The 20,232-nt window shown below is 47.7% G+C and overlaps 1 protein-coding gene across 1 annotated transcript in view; it reads left to right on the top strand.

Annotated features, from left to right (window-relative positions):
• The window catches only part of LOC138452879 (putative uncharacterized protein C6orf183), a 138,121-nt gene that overhangs the window by 5,339 nt on the left and 112,550 nt on the right, over positions 1-20,232 (top strand). The window contains exon 2 of the mRNA XM_069605226.1: positions 5,345-5,458. Within this exon, the coding sequence (XP_069461327.1) occupies positions 5,345-5,458 (114 nt within the window). The remainder of the gene's footprint in view (positions 1-5,344; positions 5,459-20,232) is intronic.

Raw genomic sequence — 20,232 nt, 5'->3', positions numbered from 1 at the left:
CACCCTCTACCGTTTGGACCGGGACACCATAATCGCCATTGTGGACATGACACATGCTGACCTCGTGAGCATGATAGATAGCCCAACCGCCATCCCACCCCTACTGAAGGTGGTGTCTGTACTCCACTTCCTGGCCACAGGCACCTACCAGCACACAGTCGGACAGTTGCATGGCATTTCACAGCCACTGTTCTCACGGACACTCTTCCAAGTGCTCGATGCCCTCCTGAAGCACGGCGACGACCACATCACACTACCACGCACGTACCAGGAGATTACCAACGCAAAAGTGGGATTCCATGCACTTGGCGGCATCCCGGGTTGCATTGGTGCCATCGACTGCACCCATGTTGAATTGATTGTCCCACATGCCATGGAGGTCCAGTACCGCAACCGGAAACAATATCATTCAATCAATGTGCAAATGGTGTGTGACTCCAACAAGATCTTTACGCATTGTTGTGCCAGATTTCCAGGATCTACCCATGATTCTATGGTCCTGAGGAACACAAGAATACCACGCTACTTGGAGCGACACGCAGGGCACAGATCCTGGCTACTCGGTGAGTCTCATTCCATGCATGACATCGTGGCCCATTTGATGCGTCAATGACCTTGCAGGAAGGGGGGGGGGCTACTTAGCACTATCATTCCACTGACACCCTTTATTCGTCTCATACAGGTGATGCCGGGTATCCACTGAAGAGATGGCTCCTTACACCAATCCGGAACCCACAGAACCAGCATGAGGAGGACTACAACCATGCCCACTCACGTACCCGTGTGGTCATTGAACAGGCATTCGGCCTACTGAAGGCTCGTTTCCGCAGCCTCAGCAGGTCTGGCGGGGCACTCATGTACAGCCATGAGAAGGTTTCTAAGATGGTCATGGCATGTGTCATGCTGCACAACATGTGCATACGTAGGAATGTGCCCATGCCCCCTGACGCTGTACTGCATGCACCTGAAGATGATAATGATGAGGGTGGGGATGTGGAGGCACCTCAAGGAGTCCATGAGGCACAGGATGCACGTGCAATCCGACAGAGCATCATAGATGCATGCTTCTAGCAACCACGCATGGTGCCTATTACATGGAAAGGGGACCTGTGGCACTGTGTGTGTGTAGTACAGGCACATCGTGGACTGTACGCCTATGAAGGCATCGTACGCAAATATCAATGTCCACACATGTCATTGGATGATAATGAAGTACTGTATTGTAAATGTGATTTGATTTATACACCCTATGGACCCGCCACCCAGTGAAGCCCAACACACCCCCTCCACCCTACTACCTCCCCCCCAACACCAGTGTCCAAATATGCATGCTGTCCGTGGGTAGACGCTATTGCAAGCCCCCTCTACGGGTTTCAGGGGCACCCCTGCCCGTGGAGCGCAGGTTCCTGCCAGATCTGCGTTGGGGGCTGCCCTGGACGGAACTTGCCACGGATGATGTCTCTGCCTGCTCGCGTCCATGCATGTCTCTGAGGGTTTGTGAGAGCTCCGAGAGCACACGGCGCACAGCAGCAAGTTCAGCACAAACGTCTTTGGACGTCGCATGCAGTTCCCCCCTCAGGCTCTCGGTGCTTTTCTCCATTTGTGCTCTCAGGCTCTCGGTGCTTTTCTCCATTTGTGCTCTCAGGCTCTCGGTGCTTCTCTCCATTTCTCCCCTGAGGCTCTCACTACTTTTCTCTATTTGTGCCCTGAGTGTCTCGGTGGATGTTTCCATGGCTGCCCTGGAACCCCCGCATTCATTTGCATGGTCCTTGAGTAGCGTGGCCACTTCCTGCTGTTGCTCGATCAGCAGGTCGAGGGACTGTTGCCTCTGCTGGGCCATGGACATTTGCGGTGGTGTGACAGGGGGGCTGCTCAACACATGTTGCCTTGGCACAGGACTTGTGGGGGTTGGCCAGTCGTCGTCTTCAGGGTGCCCCTGCGTGGTTTCGTCATGGTGTAGGGGATGGAACATGCAGGGGGATTGGGAAAGGTCATGGATGGTACCTACGTCGCCAGCACTGTTTTCCGTGTCGGAGCATGCTGGCATGACAGCTGTGTCACCTATGGTGCTGCTACCACCAGAGGCAGTGCCATCAGATACGTTCTTTGGGGGGACCTGTGGTGCTGGGGTTGTGGACTTGCTGGCTGCTGGGGTGCCTGTTGCAGTCCCCTCCAGTGTGCTGCCACTTGATTCCTGCTGCTGCCGTGTCTTGATACTTGCACCTGAGGTGGAGGCTCTTGGGACGTTGGTCCTGGCCCTCTTTGCAGGCGTGCTGGTAGGGGTGTCCTGCAGCTCGTCGTTGGTATCGGACCCTGTGGTGGAGTAAAGAGGGGCGAGCGTTAGTTATGGGTCTGTGGGATTTGGAATGGCAACGTATCAAATGCATTGGGGTGGTACATGAGGGTGATTAGGGACTGGGCCTTGGAGGTGGTCTCATTTTCGTGTGGATTGAGGATGCATTCATTTGGCTGCCTGCAGTTAGGGGGTGCATGCTGCACATGTAGGGGTTGTTTATGGCATCTTGATTAATTTGTTTATTCATTCTGACTTTTAGAGGGCGCTGTCAGGGCAAAGTATGTATTGCACTATGGGGTCACATGGTAGTGCACATGTTCGTGCTTTGTGGATTTCGCATTGTTTCTCTTGGCCAACCTACCTGATTCTCCGGATGTCGGCACTCCTTTCTCCATCCCTCCGACTCCCTCTATGCTCTCCATTCCTATGGTGGAGGCGCAGATATCCTCCCAGGGGGTCAACTTGATGGGCGACTCTGATCCCCCCCCGGTAGCTGTGGCGATGTTCCTGTTCGCAGAAAGTATGCTGCGTACGCGGATCCGCAGGTCGTCCCACCGCTTGCGACATTGCTGTGGCGTGCGGGGTGTTGTCCCCACCGCACTTACGCGCTGTGCCACCAGGGCCCATATGGCCTTCTTGTTGGCAAGGGCCGTCCTGGTCATTTGACTGGAGAAGACGACGGCGGCATTCTCCTGGAGGGTCTCGGTGAGCACGGTCAGTTCCTCTCGGGAGAAGTGGACCTGCCGCTTGCGATCACACGCTTTCTTGGCTACCTTTCCCATATTTATTTTTTTAACTGGGGTTGCTAACGGGTTGGGATGTGTGTCAGGGTCGGATTTTTAATGGTTGTGTTGGGATTCGGATTTTATAGTTGTGCGGCGTGCTGTTTCCCGTTCCGGCCACATGCTTTTACTTCCGTTTCCGTATATTTACGGTGCCCGTAATTTGCGGTGCCCGCTCATTACGGTGACCGCTCATTACGGTGACCGCTAAGATGGGTGGCGGTATTGCACCTGGTGCAGCGTACGGCGGCGGTAAGGGCCGTTTTGGGGTCATTTCCGCCATCGCAGCCTTTCGGTTTCCGCCATGGCGTAATGCTCGTGCCCGATGGGTCGTAATTAGCCGCACTTTGCTCCGTCGTGCAATGGCGGAAATGCTATTTACGCTATGGCGGTCCGGTCTGTTGATTTCCGCAAGGGTCGTAATGAGGCCCAGTGTCTTTTAAATGTATGTCTCAAAGGTACAGACAAAGCATGTGGTATGAGGAGCAGGGATGAAAACATCGAACAATCTAACACTGACAACGTATAAAGACAACTTTTGCTTTACCCCAGCAACTGAATATTATACAGGAGTTCCATCAGAGATGACATAAACCCTGTTTTAAGGCACCATTAATCGTAGAAGCTGTCACCACATCTGCAGTACAAATAGAAGGATGACGCGCCTGGATCCACCTCCACAATGTCAAGCTGTACAAAGCCAGGGAGAGTTGTTCAATGCTGGCAGAGAAAGGGGGATAGAAGCAGGAAGGAGGAAGTGTGGGTTTTTGGGTGGGGTCAGAGGTCGACGACAAGGACAACCAAGAGCCCAGCAGGAGGACTGAAGGAGTGGCGGAGTGTGGAGGTGATTTGTTGAACATGTGAGATATTAGTTTAGGAGTGAAAGTGGTTGCAGTGTGACTGTGTGTGGCTGTGTTGTGAGTGAGTAAGATCAGATAGAGTAAGGAGTGATTGTGAAGTAAATGTCCCTGAGTGAAAGAAGGGTGCTTGAGTAGTGATTTGGAGGTGGAAGTAGTAGGTTGAAGGGAGGAGTAGTGGTTTTGGTTGGGGAATTGTGTTTTGGAGGGAAGAGGGGTGGTTTGAAGGGAGGAGTAGTGGTTTGGAGGGAGAAGAAGTGGTTAGGAGGGAGGATTAGTAGTTTGGAGGGAGAAAAGGTTATGGCAGGAGGATTAACATCAGAGGGATGAGTCAACAGCTAGGAGTGGTGAGAACATCGAAGGGATGAAAGAGTGGTGGGAGGAGTGAGGCAGAGGGGACAAGAAGAAATGGTCAGAAAGGCAGATCGTGTTTTAAAGATGCCTGAATCCACCCGAGTATTTCTACAGCCCATCCCAAATACCATTAGATCACTAACAACTGGATAGAGTAGGGGCAGTTAGGATGTCCCTGAGGGAGTTTAGAAAGCCAGTATTTAGAACATCATCTCTAGCACAAGACAGCATTTAGACAGTAGGGGGTCAACATTCAGTAGCACTAACATGGTTATGGATGCCTGGGTTAGAGAGGAGGGTCATAATAAGATGAGAGCGACAGCCCTAGGCCACTCAAAGAAAGGATTGCTGACAGACATCATCAGGCTGTTCCAAGGAAAAACATGTTCTTTTAATTGAAATGCTCAAGCTGTGCATGAATGTTTGTATTGGGGGTGAGGGAATGCGGGCAGTTATCTGAACATACGTCCCCTGTACTACTAGCCTGCACCCGCGCTGCCCACGTGCACGGGAAGTTGCTGCAGAAGGAGTGCAACCAGAAAGGCATTCCCACTGTGAACGAGGAATGCACTCTGGGAAGCATGTCACAGATAGAGCATGCACAAGCACATTTTCACTTTTGTAAAAGTGCCCCCCATACAGCATTGATGTGTTTTTCTCACTCGTGTTTACTTGGCACACGCAAGTGGGAACAATGTTTTACGAGTTGCCCACTTTGTTTCCACTCTAGCGGGACAGTGCCACGTGTGGCTGTGCAAAGGTTTGGAATTTGCACCCAATAAAAATCCTTTCTAGACTTAAAACTCAGATAACTTATTTGTGTGGAGTTCTCCTTGGGCTTTTCAACTCCCATCTTGTAAAGATGAAAGGCTGGCAACGGTTAGTTTGTTCATTCTTGCCCTGTTGTGTCTGCATTTAGAACAATACATGACAACAATATGTGTCTTGACAATGGTCACTAAAGAGAAATGTCTCAACATGTTCACATTTTGTGTTCTCAGGAACGTGCGCATGTGGTTGAAGCTTGATGTGACTTTTCTTTCTTCTTATTCCAGTTTTACACGGACAGAATCCACCAGCTGGTTCGGAGTAAATATTTGCACATGCTCAGGTGGAAAAGGTTTTGCCAGCACAGTAGCACAATTGAACAACTTTATCCTCTGTATCAGGTAAGGTGTCAGCTCGAAGCCATGCTGCAAATAAAAAAGAATGTTCTGTTCATAACTTTCTTCCGGTGGGGTGTGAAGGTGGATCAGTAAGGGGCGTGGCTGCAGGTGAGTCATGCCAGTAAGACACAGACTTGAAACGTGGGCAAATCATACATTTAACCTTCCTAAGCTTATATATATATATATAGATATATATATATAGATAGATATAGATATATATATATATATATAGTACAAGTACATTGTTGAGCAAACAATGTATGATTGTAGAATTGTTGTCCCCACCCTGAATGTAAGCCTACATGTATCAATATGCAAAGCAATGTGAGCCTAAAAACAAAATCAGACCTGGAAAGAAACACATTGGGCCTCATTACGACCTTGGCGGAGGACCATGGCGCTATAAGCACCATGGTCCATGGCGCTAAGCTGCCAACTCCGCCATGGTGGTTGGCGGACTTACCGCCCCATTCCGACCTTGGCGGGGCGGTAAGTCCCCAATCCCCATTTTACCCTTCCCCATTCCCATTCTTACCCCATAGGGCATAATGGGAGTGGGGAAGGCGTTAATTACGCCACCGTAAATTACGGTGGCGTAATTAACTCCATGGTCCCTTAGCGCCATGGATTTTAACGCCTGCAAAAAGCAGGCGTTAAAATCACCATGGCGCTAAGGGACCTCGTAATCAGGCGGTAAGGGTCGGCGCAGTTAACGCTGGCGTAAACCCCTTACCGCCTGGGTCGTAATGAGGCCCATTGAAAGAAAGTGTCCAATGTGATCACCTGCTTGTAGTCATTGTTTCACGCAGCATAACGTTTTAATCCAACCTTCACCCCTCTTGTGGGACTTAAGCCGCTCCAAATTGCTGCTGTGGCTTCAACCATCTAATGTTAACTGCACTTGAACGTGCTTAAATGAAAACTAAACAAAACAAAACAAGCATTGGCAATGCCAATGCTTTGGGCTTGTGTGTAGGCATGGGAAAGGCATTTGCCAGGCACTATATAACACACAAGAGCAGCAGGCTACCCCCTCCCTCTTTATGCATCCTTTGATGAAAAAATGCAGGTCACAAAAATCTCTGCAAGCTGTCTTCACCAATTGCTCGCAATTAAAAACACAATTTATTTTTAAACAAGAAATGTTTTAATCATAATGGTCAACAATTTCAACATACATAAAACCGACATAACAATGTGCAAACAATGCTCATCATGTGCAAAAATGCGGGAAAAAGTGCTTTGAGGTTAGTATCAAAGTGCCAGTTGTGCGATACAGTACATTCGAGATATCACAGTCCTTGTTTCCTGATTTAGCTTGAGGAAATGTTACAACATTCCACAATTGTTGTTAATTGTTGTTAAAGCGGTTCTCAAGTCCCTTGTTCAGGGTATTGAGCCATCACACGCAGTTTGTTACTTCTTCAAAATAACTTGTTAACACATAAAACTGGAATGCTGTACATCGGTTCTCCTCACGGGTGATTTTTAAACATTATCCTGCCTTTTTAGGATGTTTCTCTTAAAAACGTTTTGACAACATGTGTTTCGGCCTGTTTATCGAGATGTGCCCATCCGCTAGCGCTCTCTTCTCTTATTTCTAAAGGCCTTCATCAGGACAGGAATCTTAGTTTCACAAAAAGAGTTATTCTCTTGGCTACCCCTAGAATATCATTTCAGGTACAGTGAGTAAAAAGCGTGTGCTACAAACTCTCATCTCAGAACAGGTTATCATGCCATGTTCTTTCTGGAGAGGAGCGCCTGCTACCTTTTTTGAAATCTTCGTCGATCTTAATTTTCTCTCCAGCTTCCTCTATGTTACCTCTCCCTTTAATGTTTTACATAAACACAAGTGGACTTGAGTTGATCTGATGTATAATGATAGCAAGTTCCACCAGTGCTAATACCGCGCAAGCTTGTGCCAGGTAGGCATTACAATCAAATATACCATTAGAGTTATTGACAGAAATCACTGAAAGGAGCATAAGATCTTTTTAAGAGTCATCAACAGACCAGCACAAACTAGAGGCAATATCAGACCTGTCCTGTGGTTGTTTAAGAGCATCTAACCAACAGGGAAACAGAATGAAACCTCATTACAATTGTGGCGTTCCGGAAATAAGGGTGCCAGTCTGACCTGCCAGGTGCAACGGAACCCGCCCGCAGAATTTTCACAGAACACAGTGCTTCCGTCTCCCACTCCCATTGAGTCTTATGGGGCTCCATGGGAATGGTGAACAACATTTCCCGGCGCCTGACTTCCCAACCCGCCAGGATTTATAATGTCCCGGTGGCACCGGGAAGTCAGGCACCTGTAAGTGAAGCAAGTCTGGCAGGAACCCGCCGGTATCACCGGCGGGTTACCGCCGGACTCGTAATTAGGCCCATGACCTTCAGGTGGCTAGTTCTGATCATAACTTTGTATCTCAAAACCTGAAGCAAGAAAAAGGCTTAAGTGGTCAAGAAAAACAATTAACAGGAGTGATCAAACTGCCGTAACGTGGCTTCACCGAAAGGAAATTGTAAAAGCAAAAAATAAATACCTTTCTCCATGTGCATCTGTAAAACAGGATTCTGGTCAAGGGAGTTATTCATACTCATGTGGGAGATTACAAGTGCGGCACATCTCTAAGATTAAAGCACCAAACTAAGTGGGGCCGTTTTTAGCAAGATTTTCTCGTTGGTGGTGAGCCAATTGTTCATTCTCCTTGTCTCTGAAATATGATCTTTTTTTGCTATATCCAGTGATGCTCTAAGGGCGTTACTTTGGAGAATCTGAATTTTATCAATGATATACTTGTTGGCCCCCAGATATAGGGCATTGCAGTAGTCCAGTTTCGATAGAATTAGGGCTCTGGCCAAGGTAGTGCTGCTGTATTAACATCCTAATCCTCCAAGAAGACCTGCGAGGTGGCATCCACCCTGCCCAACGCTATCCCATCATCACCCACAGCATCTAAGTCTGATGGCAGTGACAGATTGGTTCCAAAAATCACATGACCGGCAGAGGCAGAAGTGTGCTTAATGTAATGTTGTGCTTGGACTGCAGCCCCTCACCGTCGTTAGGCTAAGGGCGGGGTTATGTTGAGGCGGCAAGAACAGGAAGTGACACAGGGTTAGGGATGGTGTTCCGGGGCCTGGGGAGTTGGGAGAACAGTTAGTTGAATAAAGTTAAATATGCAACACTATCCCGAGTCCTGCGTCTCTTTGATTCCATGTCCAATTGTGGCTGTTTTCTCAGCTTCAAGACTGCAGTGGACATGGGGGTAGTCCACATCCTTTACCATCTGATGGCACACAAATACTTGGCAAGGGTTGAAGACATCGAAAGAACCTTCCCAAAATTATTCAAAGGACTGGGCAAACTAAGGAACTGTAAAATTCAACTTCACATAGACTCAGACATCAAGCTGATAGCCCAACACTACAGGGGCATTACGGTCAACATACATAAGCAGGTAGGGGAGGAAATCAACAAACTACTGGACCAGCAGGCCATCGAACCAGCTGTAGGGTCCACGTCTTGGGTGTTGCCCATAGTGCCAGTACCTAAGAAGACAGCGGAAGGGTCCATACGAATATGTGTGAACATGAGGAGAGCAAACAAAGCAATACAAAGGGAAAGACACCAGGCTCCCAGAATCACAGACATGATCCACCTTCTCCATGGGGCAAAGGTCTTCTCAAAACTCAATCTCACGAAAGGATACCATCAACTCAAAATAGCCCCAGAATCATGATATATCACCACCTTCATGACAGATGTCAGTTTCGGAATATGATCTGCAGCTGGAATTTTGAAGGACAAAATCCTCAAGGTCATATGGCATATCCCGAACTGTTTGTACTACTTGGATGACATCCTAGTATTCGGGAAATCCACGGAAGAACATGACGCGGCACTACATCGAGTATGCTCAGCGCTGGAAGCATCAGGTCTGATGCTAGACAAAAACAAGTGCAAGTTTCATTAGGGCTCCTTAAGATTCTTTGGACACATCTTCTCAGAGTGGGGCATGCGACTGGACCTGGACAAAGTGGCAGCAATTAGACAATGCACGAGACCACAAAACATGTCAGAGCTGCGCTCTTTCGTGAGGCTGGTCAGTTATTGCTCAAGATACCTACAAGATTATGCCACTGTCAGCTCGCCTCTCAGAAAGCTCACAAAACGTGACCTGGCATTTCAATGGACGAAGGACTGCAAGGACGCATTGTGGGAGATTACAAGTGCGGCATCCGCAACAACATCTCGATGGCAGAGGACATGGCATATTTTCACACTGATGGAATCACAGAGGTGGTTGTAGACGCCTGCTTGGTTGGCATGGGTGGTATACCGACACAATATGAACAGGCAACTCCTACCACCCGGTTCATAGTGGCATATGCTAGTCAGAGTCTCACTAACATGGAACAAGCATATTGACAGGCCGAGAAGGAGAACCTGGCAGTCATATGGGCCTGTGAGTACTTCCACCTATTTTTATACGGAAAGGCATTTACTGTCGTGACGGACCAGCAGGCCCTTCTACCAATTTTTTTAAATCTGAAGACAACGGTGCCTCAGAGGATAGCGCAGTTGGGCTTACGCCGGCAAGACTATCATTTTGACATTGTCCACCGCCCCGGAAAAGAGGCAAATCCAGCCAATTCTGTCCTGACACCCGACAGGGCCTGCAAGGGCAGGGCTGTGTATTGCAGATGCATACCTTAACTACGCGGGGCATAACATGCAACAATTACCTGTCGACTGGGCAACTCTCAAGATTGAGTTGGAGATGGATCCTGCATTGCACATCGTTGCTGGCTGCCTGAAGAACGGGAAGATGAGACATGCCAAGTCACAGGTGAAAAACCATGTCACGACAGTGCAGGAGAATTGCGCACTCTGCAACTGGTGCAGGATGAGCTCACATGGTAGAGAATCACATCATCATGAAGGGATGTATGTAGAGTCATATTGCCTAGCACAATACAGCAGTGGGTCATCAATCTCGATCTTGAGAGACACCAGGGAGTAGTGTCCATGAAGAGATTGTTACTACAAAAGGTGTGGTTCCCCAAACTGGACTCCATGTAGAGGATACAGTGCAGAACTGCGCCACATGTCGTGGCCCCACCACCTCACCCCAGCCCACTACACATGACCCCACTACCGTAACAGTGTGGAGGAACCAGCAGTGGACATTTTGGGCCGCTACGAAACGGATGCACCTGTTGGTACTGATAGACGAACACTCTCGGTTCCTGGACGCCCAGATAATGAGTCCACATCAGTTACCTGTGTCATAACTGTACTGGACTGCATGCTATCAATCAATGGCATTCTGAAAGTCATCAAGTCTCACAGTGAGACCCCATTCACAAGCCAGGACTTTGCGAGCTTTGCCAAATACATGAGTGTTCAGCACAGAAAGATCATGCCTCTGTGGCCACAAGCCAACAGAGTAGTAGAACGGTTCATGGCAAACATCAAGTCGTCCTTGCAGGTGGCCAGCATTACCAACGGGCCATTTGAACAAACAGTGTACCAACTGCTGAGAGAATACCGCCACACGCCACACAGCAGCACGGGAGTGTGTCTGCTGAACCTACGTTTGGGAGAGTTGTACGAACCTGACTGCGGGAGGGGCCGATCTTACTGCCGAGGAGCGTACTGGAACAACAGACCAGGGCCCATGACCAGGAAGAAAAATGAAAGATGAAGGACTGGGCGGACACTCGCTGGAGAGCTAAAAAGACACCATCAAGATAGCAGACCAGGTGATAGTTTCACCAACCCCAATGTTGAAAGGAAGTGCCCACCTTTGCTCCTGAGCTGCTGACAATAACAGACAAGAGAGGAACGATGCTTACGGCAAAAGGAGGCTCACACGAAATGCGCTGCATTTCAAGAAGGGCTAGTGAAGGCTTGCATCAGTGGCACTACTCGGACTAAGAGGAGCGACCTGGACTCGGATGACTCATACTTAGGAGACATGGAAGTGTCCGTAGAAGAAGAGGCCTCCAGACCGACCAATGATGCGGAGGTCAGAGTGAAAGGGCAGGTGAGACAGCCCATGAGATCTTGCATAAAACTCTGCATGCTGATTGAGGAGATGGGGTAACTGTATCATCTAGTTAGTTAAAAAGGGGTGAGATGAAATGTTGTGCTTGGACTGCAGCCCCTCACTGTCATTAGACTAAGGGCAGGGTTATGTTGAAGCGGCAAGAATGGGGAGTGATGCAGGGTTAACCAACTGTATACTCCTCCTGAATCACTTGTTGCAAATATTGAGGAATGTCTTTCAGGTGTAGTTGCTATGTTCTTTCTTCTGGCAGATCTCTGCCCTTCGTAGAGAAAGGGTCTACCCCTAGAGAAGCCACTGTGCACAGCTTAAAAAAACAGCTGAAGCGAGGGTTCTCCCTTCAGAGATACCCCAGCATGGAGAAAAAGTCAATGTGGCAGAAAAAACCCCAAGGCCCGCAATGCACCTTAAGATGGTTGGAAGACACGTAGGATGTTGCAGAATCTGGCTCTGTATAGTAACCAGAGGAGGCTTGTTGTAAATAGCTGGAGCAGCAAGATCTGTAAGGAGGACTGTAGGGAAGTCGATCCATCTGAAGAAAGCCATAAAGCAGAGAAGGCAGCACAACTCTCCAAGGTCTGGAAGGCAGAGCAAATGAGTGCAAATGGAAAAGGAATAAGAGAGGCACAACACCGGCAAAAGGCAGCGCGGGGGGGGGGGGGGGGGGGAGAGAGAGAGAGAGAGAGAGAGAGAGAGAGAGAGAGAGAGAGAGAGAGAGAGAGAGAGAGAGAGAGAGAGAGAGAGAGAGAGAGAGAGAGAGAGAGAGAGAGAGAGAGAGAGAGAGAGAGAGAGAGAGAGAGAGAGAGAGAGAGAGAGAGAGAGAGAGAGAGAGAGAGAGAGAGAGAGAGAGAGAGAGAGAGAGAGAGAGAGAGAGAGAGAGAGAGAGAGAGAGAGAGAGAGAGAGAGAGAGAGAGAGAGAGAGAGAGAGAGAGAGAGAGAGAGAGAGAGAGAGAGAGAGAGAGAGAGAAAAAGAAAAAAAAAAATATATCTGGACCGACTAAAAGCAGTCGGTTGGAACCATGTCAGAGAAAACACTAGACGGGTAACTCTTGTTTAGGCCTGAACGTGATGGGAGGCAAGTGTACCAAAACTTCCAAGGGGAGCGATTTATGACAAGGGCATGGGGAGTTGGGAGAACAGTTAGTTGTATAAAGTTAAATACGCAACACTATCCTGAGTCCTGCGCCTCTTTGATTTAATGGAGCAGTCCTCCCGTGAGACGCCCCGTTAGAACCTGACACCTATGTCTACAATATTTACTTGGGGAGAACGACTGCTGCCAGGCCACCGTACCTCAACATTCTAGCACCCCAAGAAGACATTTCAGGCGCTATCCACTCTATTCATCCTGATCCCATCTTCACGCTCAGCATTTTGGGCCAACAGCAGAGCCTGATTGGCTCCAGTTCGCAGGTAACCAGCTTTGACCTCCACCAACTTCATGTATCAGGTGGCCAGCAATCGGGCCACCAGGCGAGGAATGCTCGCAAAGGAAAAACCTCTTAGCCTCTTCATCTGGCCCACCCTACAGCCTCCATCTAAACATGGCTGACATGACTCAGATCACTGACGGTTGCTGAAACCAACCCCATGAGCACATGGAAAAGTCTCCATATTAGACCTGCTAATAACAGCTGGAAATATATTTGTTGTAAGCGAATAACAAAGAAGTCAGGAAGCTTTAATCTTTCCGCAAATGCCCCAGAGCCACCAAGCCACTTGACATGTCCGGAAATGCTCAGAAGCTAAACATAACACAAATCTAGAACTTAATGATGTTACTGGAATGGGGGCAGAGGAAGCTGCCTGGGCCAGGCATAACACTATTTATTGCCTGTGAGCCACACTTATGCTGCAGTTGTCTCCCATACAGTGTAATGTTGGAGTTGGTGCCCATTCCCCTGTCTCCACCATCTCTGTGCTCAGTTATATCGAACTGTTATTCCCTGATCGTTTGCCAGCAATCTACCCAAAGCTATCTCAGTAAGTGGTACCATGAGCTGCTTAAAAATACGTCAGTCAGAATACAAGCTAGTTCAACCTAGCTACCACCCACCCCATCTCTCATGGACAACATGGTGGGAACCTACTTTGCTGAGAGCGGGTCCAGGGTGGCGTGTAAGTAGAGGCCGCTGGCGGTAGAAGTAGAGGCAGGCAGGGGGAGGAAGATGAGGTTGCGGCAGTAGAGGAAGATGAGGCGGCCCGGGGTGCAGGCGGGGGGGGTGAGAGGTACGGGAGGGTGATGGGGGGGTAGCTGGTCTGGCAGCTCGTGGTGGCGTGGGCGGTTTGGGGGATTGTGACAGTTGGTGGTGACGTGGCGGGTGTAAGTGATGGTGTGGCGGGTGGACGTTGGGGCAGAGAAGGAGGTGTGCGGGCCCTCAGGTGAGCCAAGCATGATGCTAGTCCATCTAAAAGGACTACAGGAGGCGCTGTATGGGATTCTGAATGGAATTCTTTAGCAGTGTCTGCTGAAACACTTGGGTCTAGGCCTGTTTTGTGAGTGTGTTTACTGTTTGGCCAGTCGGCCAGCCTTGGAGGTATGCATGTAGAAAACTCTGTGCCCTAATCTGTCTGTAGCATGAAAAGTGTGCTGGTGAATAGTAGCACAAAACCTTGACAAAACCCACAATAAATAAAGAAATAAAACACAGTCATTAAAAAAAAAAGAAATATGACAAATACAAGTAACCCCAAGGGAATATGGCAATTCCCTAAACAAAGTGGGCTTGCAGGCAGCAATTTAAAGACGTCTGGCGTAGGCCAAGAATATGTGTGATAATGGCATACCACAACAACCCTTTGAGTGGAAAATGTAAGCCACGGCGTCTAGAAAGTCAAAACGTATTTGGCGACAGAGAATAATCACAAGGTCAATCAATCAGCTGTGCACCACCAAAATAAAAGAGCGACGGTGCGCTGACACAGAACACAGACACAGAACTCCTAATAGCCAGCGAAGGACACATGCATCGAAATCTGCGCACAATCTTGTCCAATTATACCACCAACCAAGGACCATGGTACCTGTGGCGGTAATGAATTACCAACTCACTCAATCTGGGGGCAACAGCATGTCCCATGATTTGTAAACACCAGCAATAGACTGTGGTCCTGGTGAAAGGAAAAAATAATACGGCAGTGAAGAGGGAAAGAAAAAATAAAACACAAGACAATCCTGTCAGCTGCAATCATGGAAACAGCAGCCCACAGGAATGCACGACAATCAATCTGAGAACGTACCCTTAATAGCCAAGCAGTGGCAAGTGCATCGCAATCTGGGGGCCATGTGACAACACACCTGGACTCCCCACGCCTAGTCACAAACCGTGTCTATGTGATGGCACACATAAACCACAGGATCAGCGACTCTCTCTCAATTAGGAGACAGCATCATGTCTCACTAGCTCCAAAACCAGAAATCGACCGTGACAGCACACAGCCCTTTGACTGAATCCCAAGAAAATGCAATGAGGTACTACACTTCCTCTTTAACCAGTGTAAGAAGCAACACGAACAACAACCCAAACTGTCAAACCTAACTTGACCAATTTATGATCCAAACATCTAATGCAACAAGTGACACAAATGTTCAGTCGTAGAAACAAAAGCATTTAATGTTTTCCTACTCAGATCATGACACATAGACAATAATGACACTACACTAAAGATCAATCGCTCACCAGAAAGGCCTTTTCAAAAGGAACTACACCTCTCCTGCATTCTGTAGTTCAGAGCTTCACTTTATCATTGTTTTATGTTTGTCGAGAACATTTGTGAAAACATTAAACACGGAACACTAAACATTAACAATGGCTTTGATGTTGAGGTGTGGCAACCTGCCAGAACTTACCGCATCTGGATGGTGCTGCACTGGCACAGGGAAAGGGGTCTCATGGAGGAATGCAGGGGCACTGTTTTACTATACTATGGGACACTCTTTGTTTCTCTATTTGCCTGCCACAAACTGAATGTGAACTTGTAATACTGTCACGATCCATGCCCCTGACCTCCTCAGGTATAATAGCCCCCTGGCAGCAGTGGGGCTAAGGCCCTTCACACTGGTCTCAAGGGCCTTAAAGCTCCATCAGAAACATACATGGCATTATCAGGAATAAAGCAACACCAGTTTTGGACCTTAATCCAACATGGAGGCCTATTACACAGCTCGGTTCTTTAGAACCAAGCCATGCGGTCTAGTGTTTTGGGTGTGGCTGGGCCTGGAACAACTAGGCCTGGGCTATTTGAACCACACCCAAACAGCAGAACACACTTCGCGTTATTCTGCACTGCTGCAGCGTAATGCTCACCATGTTCATCTCCTGCACATCTGCTTCTCCGGCGGCCCGATCTTGAGTCCTCGATCCGGATTCCCTTTCTAACCTGGAAGAACAAGAATAGCATTAGCGAGAAAGAACACTTACCTGTGAGTAACCGGTCCTGAAACCATCCTGCGCTTCGCTTACCTCGACCATCTCCGGATTTCACTGCAGCCTGCAAAGGTAAAGGAACAATGACAGCATTAACAACAATTCTTACATGCGCTTCGATCACTCATCACTCCAAAACATTGCTGCAACCTGTACAAAGAAGGGAAGAGAACACAGGTTAGCAATTAACACTAACAAACAGCGCAGTGCTCCGCACATCAATAACTCACCATGGTTTTCGCCATCCGGCTCAGCAACTCCGAAAATCGCATTCATCCCTGTGAAAACAAAAAGAAACATTTGGCCTCATTACGAGTTTGGAGGTAGCCATGCAGCTATTTACAGCATGGCTGCCTCCAAACTGGGGTCCGGGTTCCCTGAATGGGGACTTACCGGGTCATTCCAACCTTGGAGGACCCGGTATTTCCCCATTCAGGGAAGCCATCCCCATTTGAGCCCCCATAGGGCTCAATGGGAATGGGGAGGGAGCTAATAACGGGCCCGTTAATAACGAGCCCGTTATTAGCTCCCTGGTCCTTTAGCGGGACCCGCTAAAGGACCTCGGAATGCAGCGGTAAGGGGTTAACGGCACCATCATCCTTACTGGTGCCGTTAATCCCTTACCGCCTCACTCGGAATGAGGCCCATTGTTAGGGAACAGCGTAGTGGAGCAAAGACTCTAAGAAGACAGAGAACACGAAGGGAAAGGAAGAGACAGAATAAAGACTGAAAAGACATTATAACTCACGTGAAACACAGCAAGCAGAGTCGGAGTCACAGCCGGTCTGAACCCGACATAAGGGCATACGGACCAGTGAAGCAACTAGTCCATGGAACGCCCCCATCAACCAGGCGCCCCTGCACAGATACGCAGGACGGAGAGTTCAACGCACAAAAACCTAAGGTAAGCAATTACCCCAAGGGAGGGGATTCGGACCAGAGGGAGGTGGGAGTCCACCCATCACAGAACCAGTATCCTAACACTCCATTCTCCTGTTATAGGCGCTACCCAAGACCTGGCACGTAACCAAACAGAGAGATGTCCGGGATAGCGCTTAGACGTCCATCCAGTATCGTGTGGCGCCCCCGTGGATACCAGGTGAGCGTAACAAATACTATTTGTCTATCATTAAATGGTTAATAAAAACTCAAAATTGTTACGCGCAAGATAGCTTGCTGCACTCATTCTTAGTTATTCAATTTTATCTGTTCACCGAAGCCAGCATCTCGCACCTAGAAGCCCAAAACAGACAGACCATAGATAAATACGATGAAATGCGCTCAGCAGAACTGAAACCCTCTGCAGTGCTGCCATCACACAAAAATACCCAACACAAAACATCAGGGCGTGTAAGGAGTGAGAGAGAGCATATATGACATTGCAAATCAACGTTAGTCAAAATAACGTGCACTGCCGAGAAAATACAGTGCCATAAGCGGAAGTTTGATATTTGCCACTCTGTTTGAGGAAGCAGGTTCACGGTTGTGCTCTGCGACAGAGATTTCCCAGAGTCCACTTCCCAATCATGCCCCTGAGTTTGGCACCTTTGCAGATAACAGGCGTACCACGCTTTTTAACAGCGCCCTTAGTATGATAAGGACCTAATGTAGTCGGCCTGCGGTGGTAGTCGGATGTAATCATGAAGAGTAAATGAAGGTGAAAAACATCGTCATTCTTCGCTTTTACTCTCTGCTTTGTGAGAAGTAAAACGCTGCCTAGAGATTATGCTTTGCAAGCAGAGGTTTTATGATGGATTCCTATGGAAACCACAGCCTTTTTACAAATTGTAAATGCATGTTCTATGAGCATGTACCGTGAATTCAAGGCATAACAGCCTTGCGTAAGGCTTATACACCTTCCATTTACGTCACAACTCATATTCAGTCATTTGTATGGCACAGAGGAGGGGCAGATCATAACTTGCATTTCTACTACCTCCTTCCTCTTTGCCATACAAATGCTTCAGCATCTGCGCTGGCATGGATTTTCACGCCGGAGTAGATGCTAGAAATCCCTATGGGGTCTGCCTTCTTAATGCACCAGCATGAAGCAGGCGGACCCCATACGGATCCATTGCACACGCTCGCCTACCATGCGTGTACGCCAGCTTTTGCCCTTTACATTTTCACTCTGCAGTGTAAATGACAAACAGTTGGTGGCGGAAAGCCGCTTGCTTTACAGTGTAAATGTAATGGCTCCACGCTGTCAAATTATGATATTTTATAACACACTTTATATAGCTCACATCTTAACTTTTAACCTGACCCGCCTATTACCTGTCTCCAAACTCTGCTCTCCTGGGTTCAAGATCTCCCTGGTGAGCCTCGCTATGAAGGTGGCGAGGGTAGTAAAGATCAGGACTTTAGGGCAGGATTCCGAAATACCCATAATGGAAAAACACACGGTTAGAGTAATTGACACACAAAAGGAAAGGCGGACAAAGGAATGTTGGTGTGAAGCTCTTTTAGTTAAAAACTTACTTATATACTTTTCCAGTACACCAGCCGGGTTTTATGAGTTTTTGTATAAAAGGGGCAAACACAGGACACTATATACTACTTAAATTACTCCTAGCAGCTGAGTATATAAAAAGTAAAACACAAAAATATTTTTAAAAAAGAGTCCTTTCCAATATTAAAATATGAAAGTCTTTCAAAAATACATACATGGTTCATAAAGTGCACTGTATTTAAAAAAACTATATATCATTCACCAATGTAAGAGCTTTATTCAGCTCAGCCATTAGCACATACAGAACAACGTCACATTAATAAAAAAAAGATAATACATAACAATACATGATGATATAAATAAGCCTAAAACGCATTGCACTAAAAAGATCAAAGACAAAAGCTTCCTAAAGTTAATTCCTCCACCTAAGAGGGTCTCTGGGAGGAGAGTAAAACTTGCGACCTCACAGCAGACCCCATCAGTAACTCACACACTCTCCAGCAATCTGCTTCTTAGAAGCCAGGCACGATGGACATGTCTAGCTATAGAAAAAATAACCTTCCAGTCTGAAGAGCAGGAGAAAAGGGACATTTCATCACACGTATTTCTTATGCACAGCACCAATAAAATGGGTCTCAAGTACCTACACCTCGAAGTTAGTAATGCGGGGCATATTAACGTAAAGTGCAATAAAGATTTGTCGGCTGTATTGCATAGGGGGCATACTCCACTATTAGAAGGGGACCATGAGCAAGTATAACGTGCTGTGGGTACAAATCCTGACCTAAAGCGTACATACAGGGAGAGCTCATAAGGTGGATGGATCTCGTCCAGAATGTGTTTACGATTCCATAACATATTGATAGACAGAAATTCCAGGCCATTCTTCAGGGCACGGGCTGACAATAAAATTTTGGTCCTAGCACTAACTTTAGCCCTTGCCTTCAAATTGGGTTTAAGGGAGGAACAACATTCAGTAGGGGCCAGCAAAAGGAAACCTATTTCCAGCCCTATTAACATTGTTTTCACATGCCGTGCCCATCCACAGTTGGTTGCACCCTCCAGCTTCAGAAAATCTCTGAGAGCATCCCTATACAGAGTCAGACCATGGGACGACCACAGTCGCAGCCAATATAGGACTGGTTTCAGAGCAAACTGAGCGGTTATAGGCCATGTTTATGGGTCCAAATGTAACAAAGAGCTCGGAAAATGTTTTGGTAACAGCAATAATTTCTTTAAGAATGTATGCTGAATGACTGTTAAACCTTTTGTGGGGGTATAACCCCATATCTCAGCACCATATAGTGGTGCTGGGAGGGCTTGTTTGTCAAACAACTCCACAGCCAGAGAGATTGGCCCGCTACCATGGGTGCAAACAAAGAAATTACGATATGCCCACACTATACTTTAAGAGATTAACCCTGGCTTTAATCAATTGCTCAGATCAGCCTCCTGCTTCATTAAACCTAATTCCCGAATAATCAAAGCACCCAACTTAAAGACCACGACCCTCAATCATAACCCTCATCTTATGGGACTTAGTGAAAGGGGGCTTAAATACTATCACCTTGGTTTTGCTGGCATTTACTTCAAGCCCAAGGGTCTTGCATTTCTCCAGGAAAATGTCAAGCGCCACTTGTAAACCCTTCGGGGTTGTGGCAAGAATTACTGCGTAATCGGCAAAAGATAAGCAGGACCATCTCTATTCTAGGTGCGTCCAGTGCACCTAGCTCCAAAGCATCCACTACTTCCTGTATATATAGCAAAAAGAGAAGCAGAGCCAGGACGCACCCTTGTCGATCATCCCGGTTTACCTCAAAGTAT

Source organism: Ambystoma mexicanum, chromosome 4p (assembly GCF_040938575.1).
Source record: "Ambystoma mexicanum isolate Mex_15411 chromosome 4p, UKY_AmexF1_1, whole genome shotgun sequence".
NCBI classification, from domain to species: domain Eukaryota; kingdom Metazoa; phylum Chordata; class Amphibia; order Caudata; family Ambystomatidae; genus Ambystoma; species Ambystoma mexicanum.
Note: the sequence above shows the minus strand (reverse complement) of the source record. Positions and strands in the feature narration are given on the sequence as shown.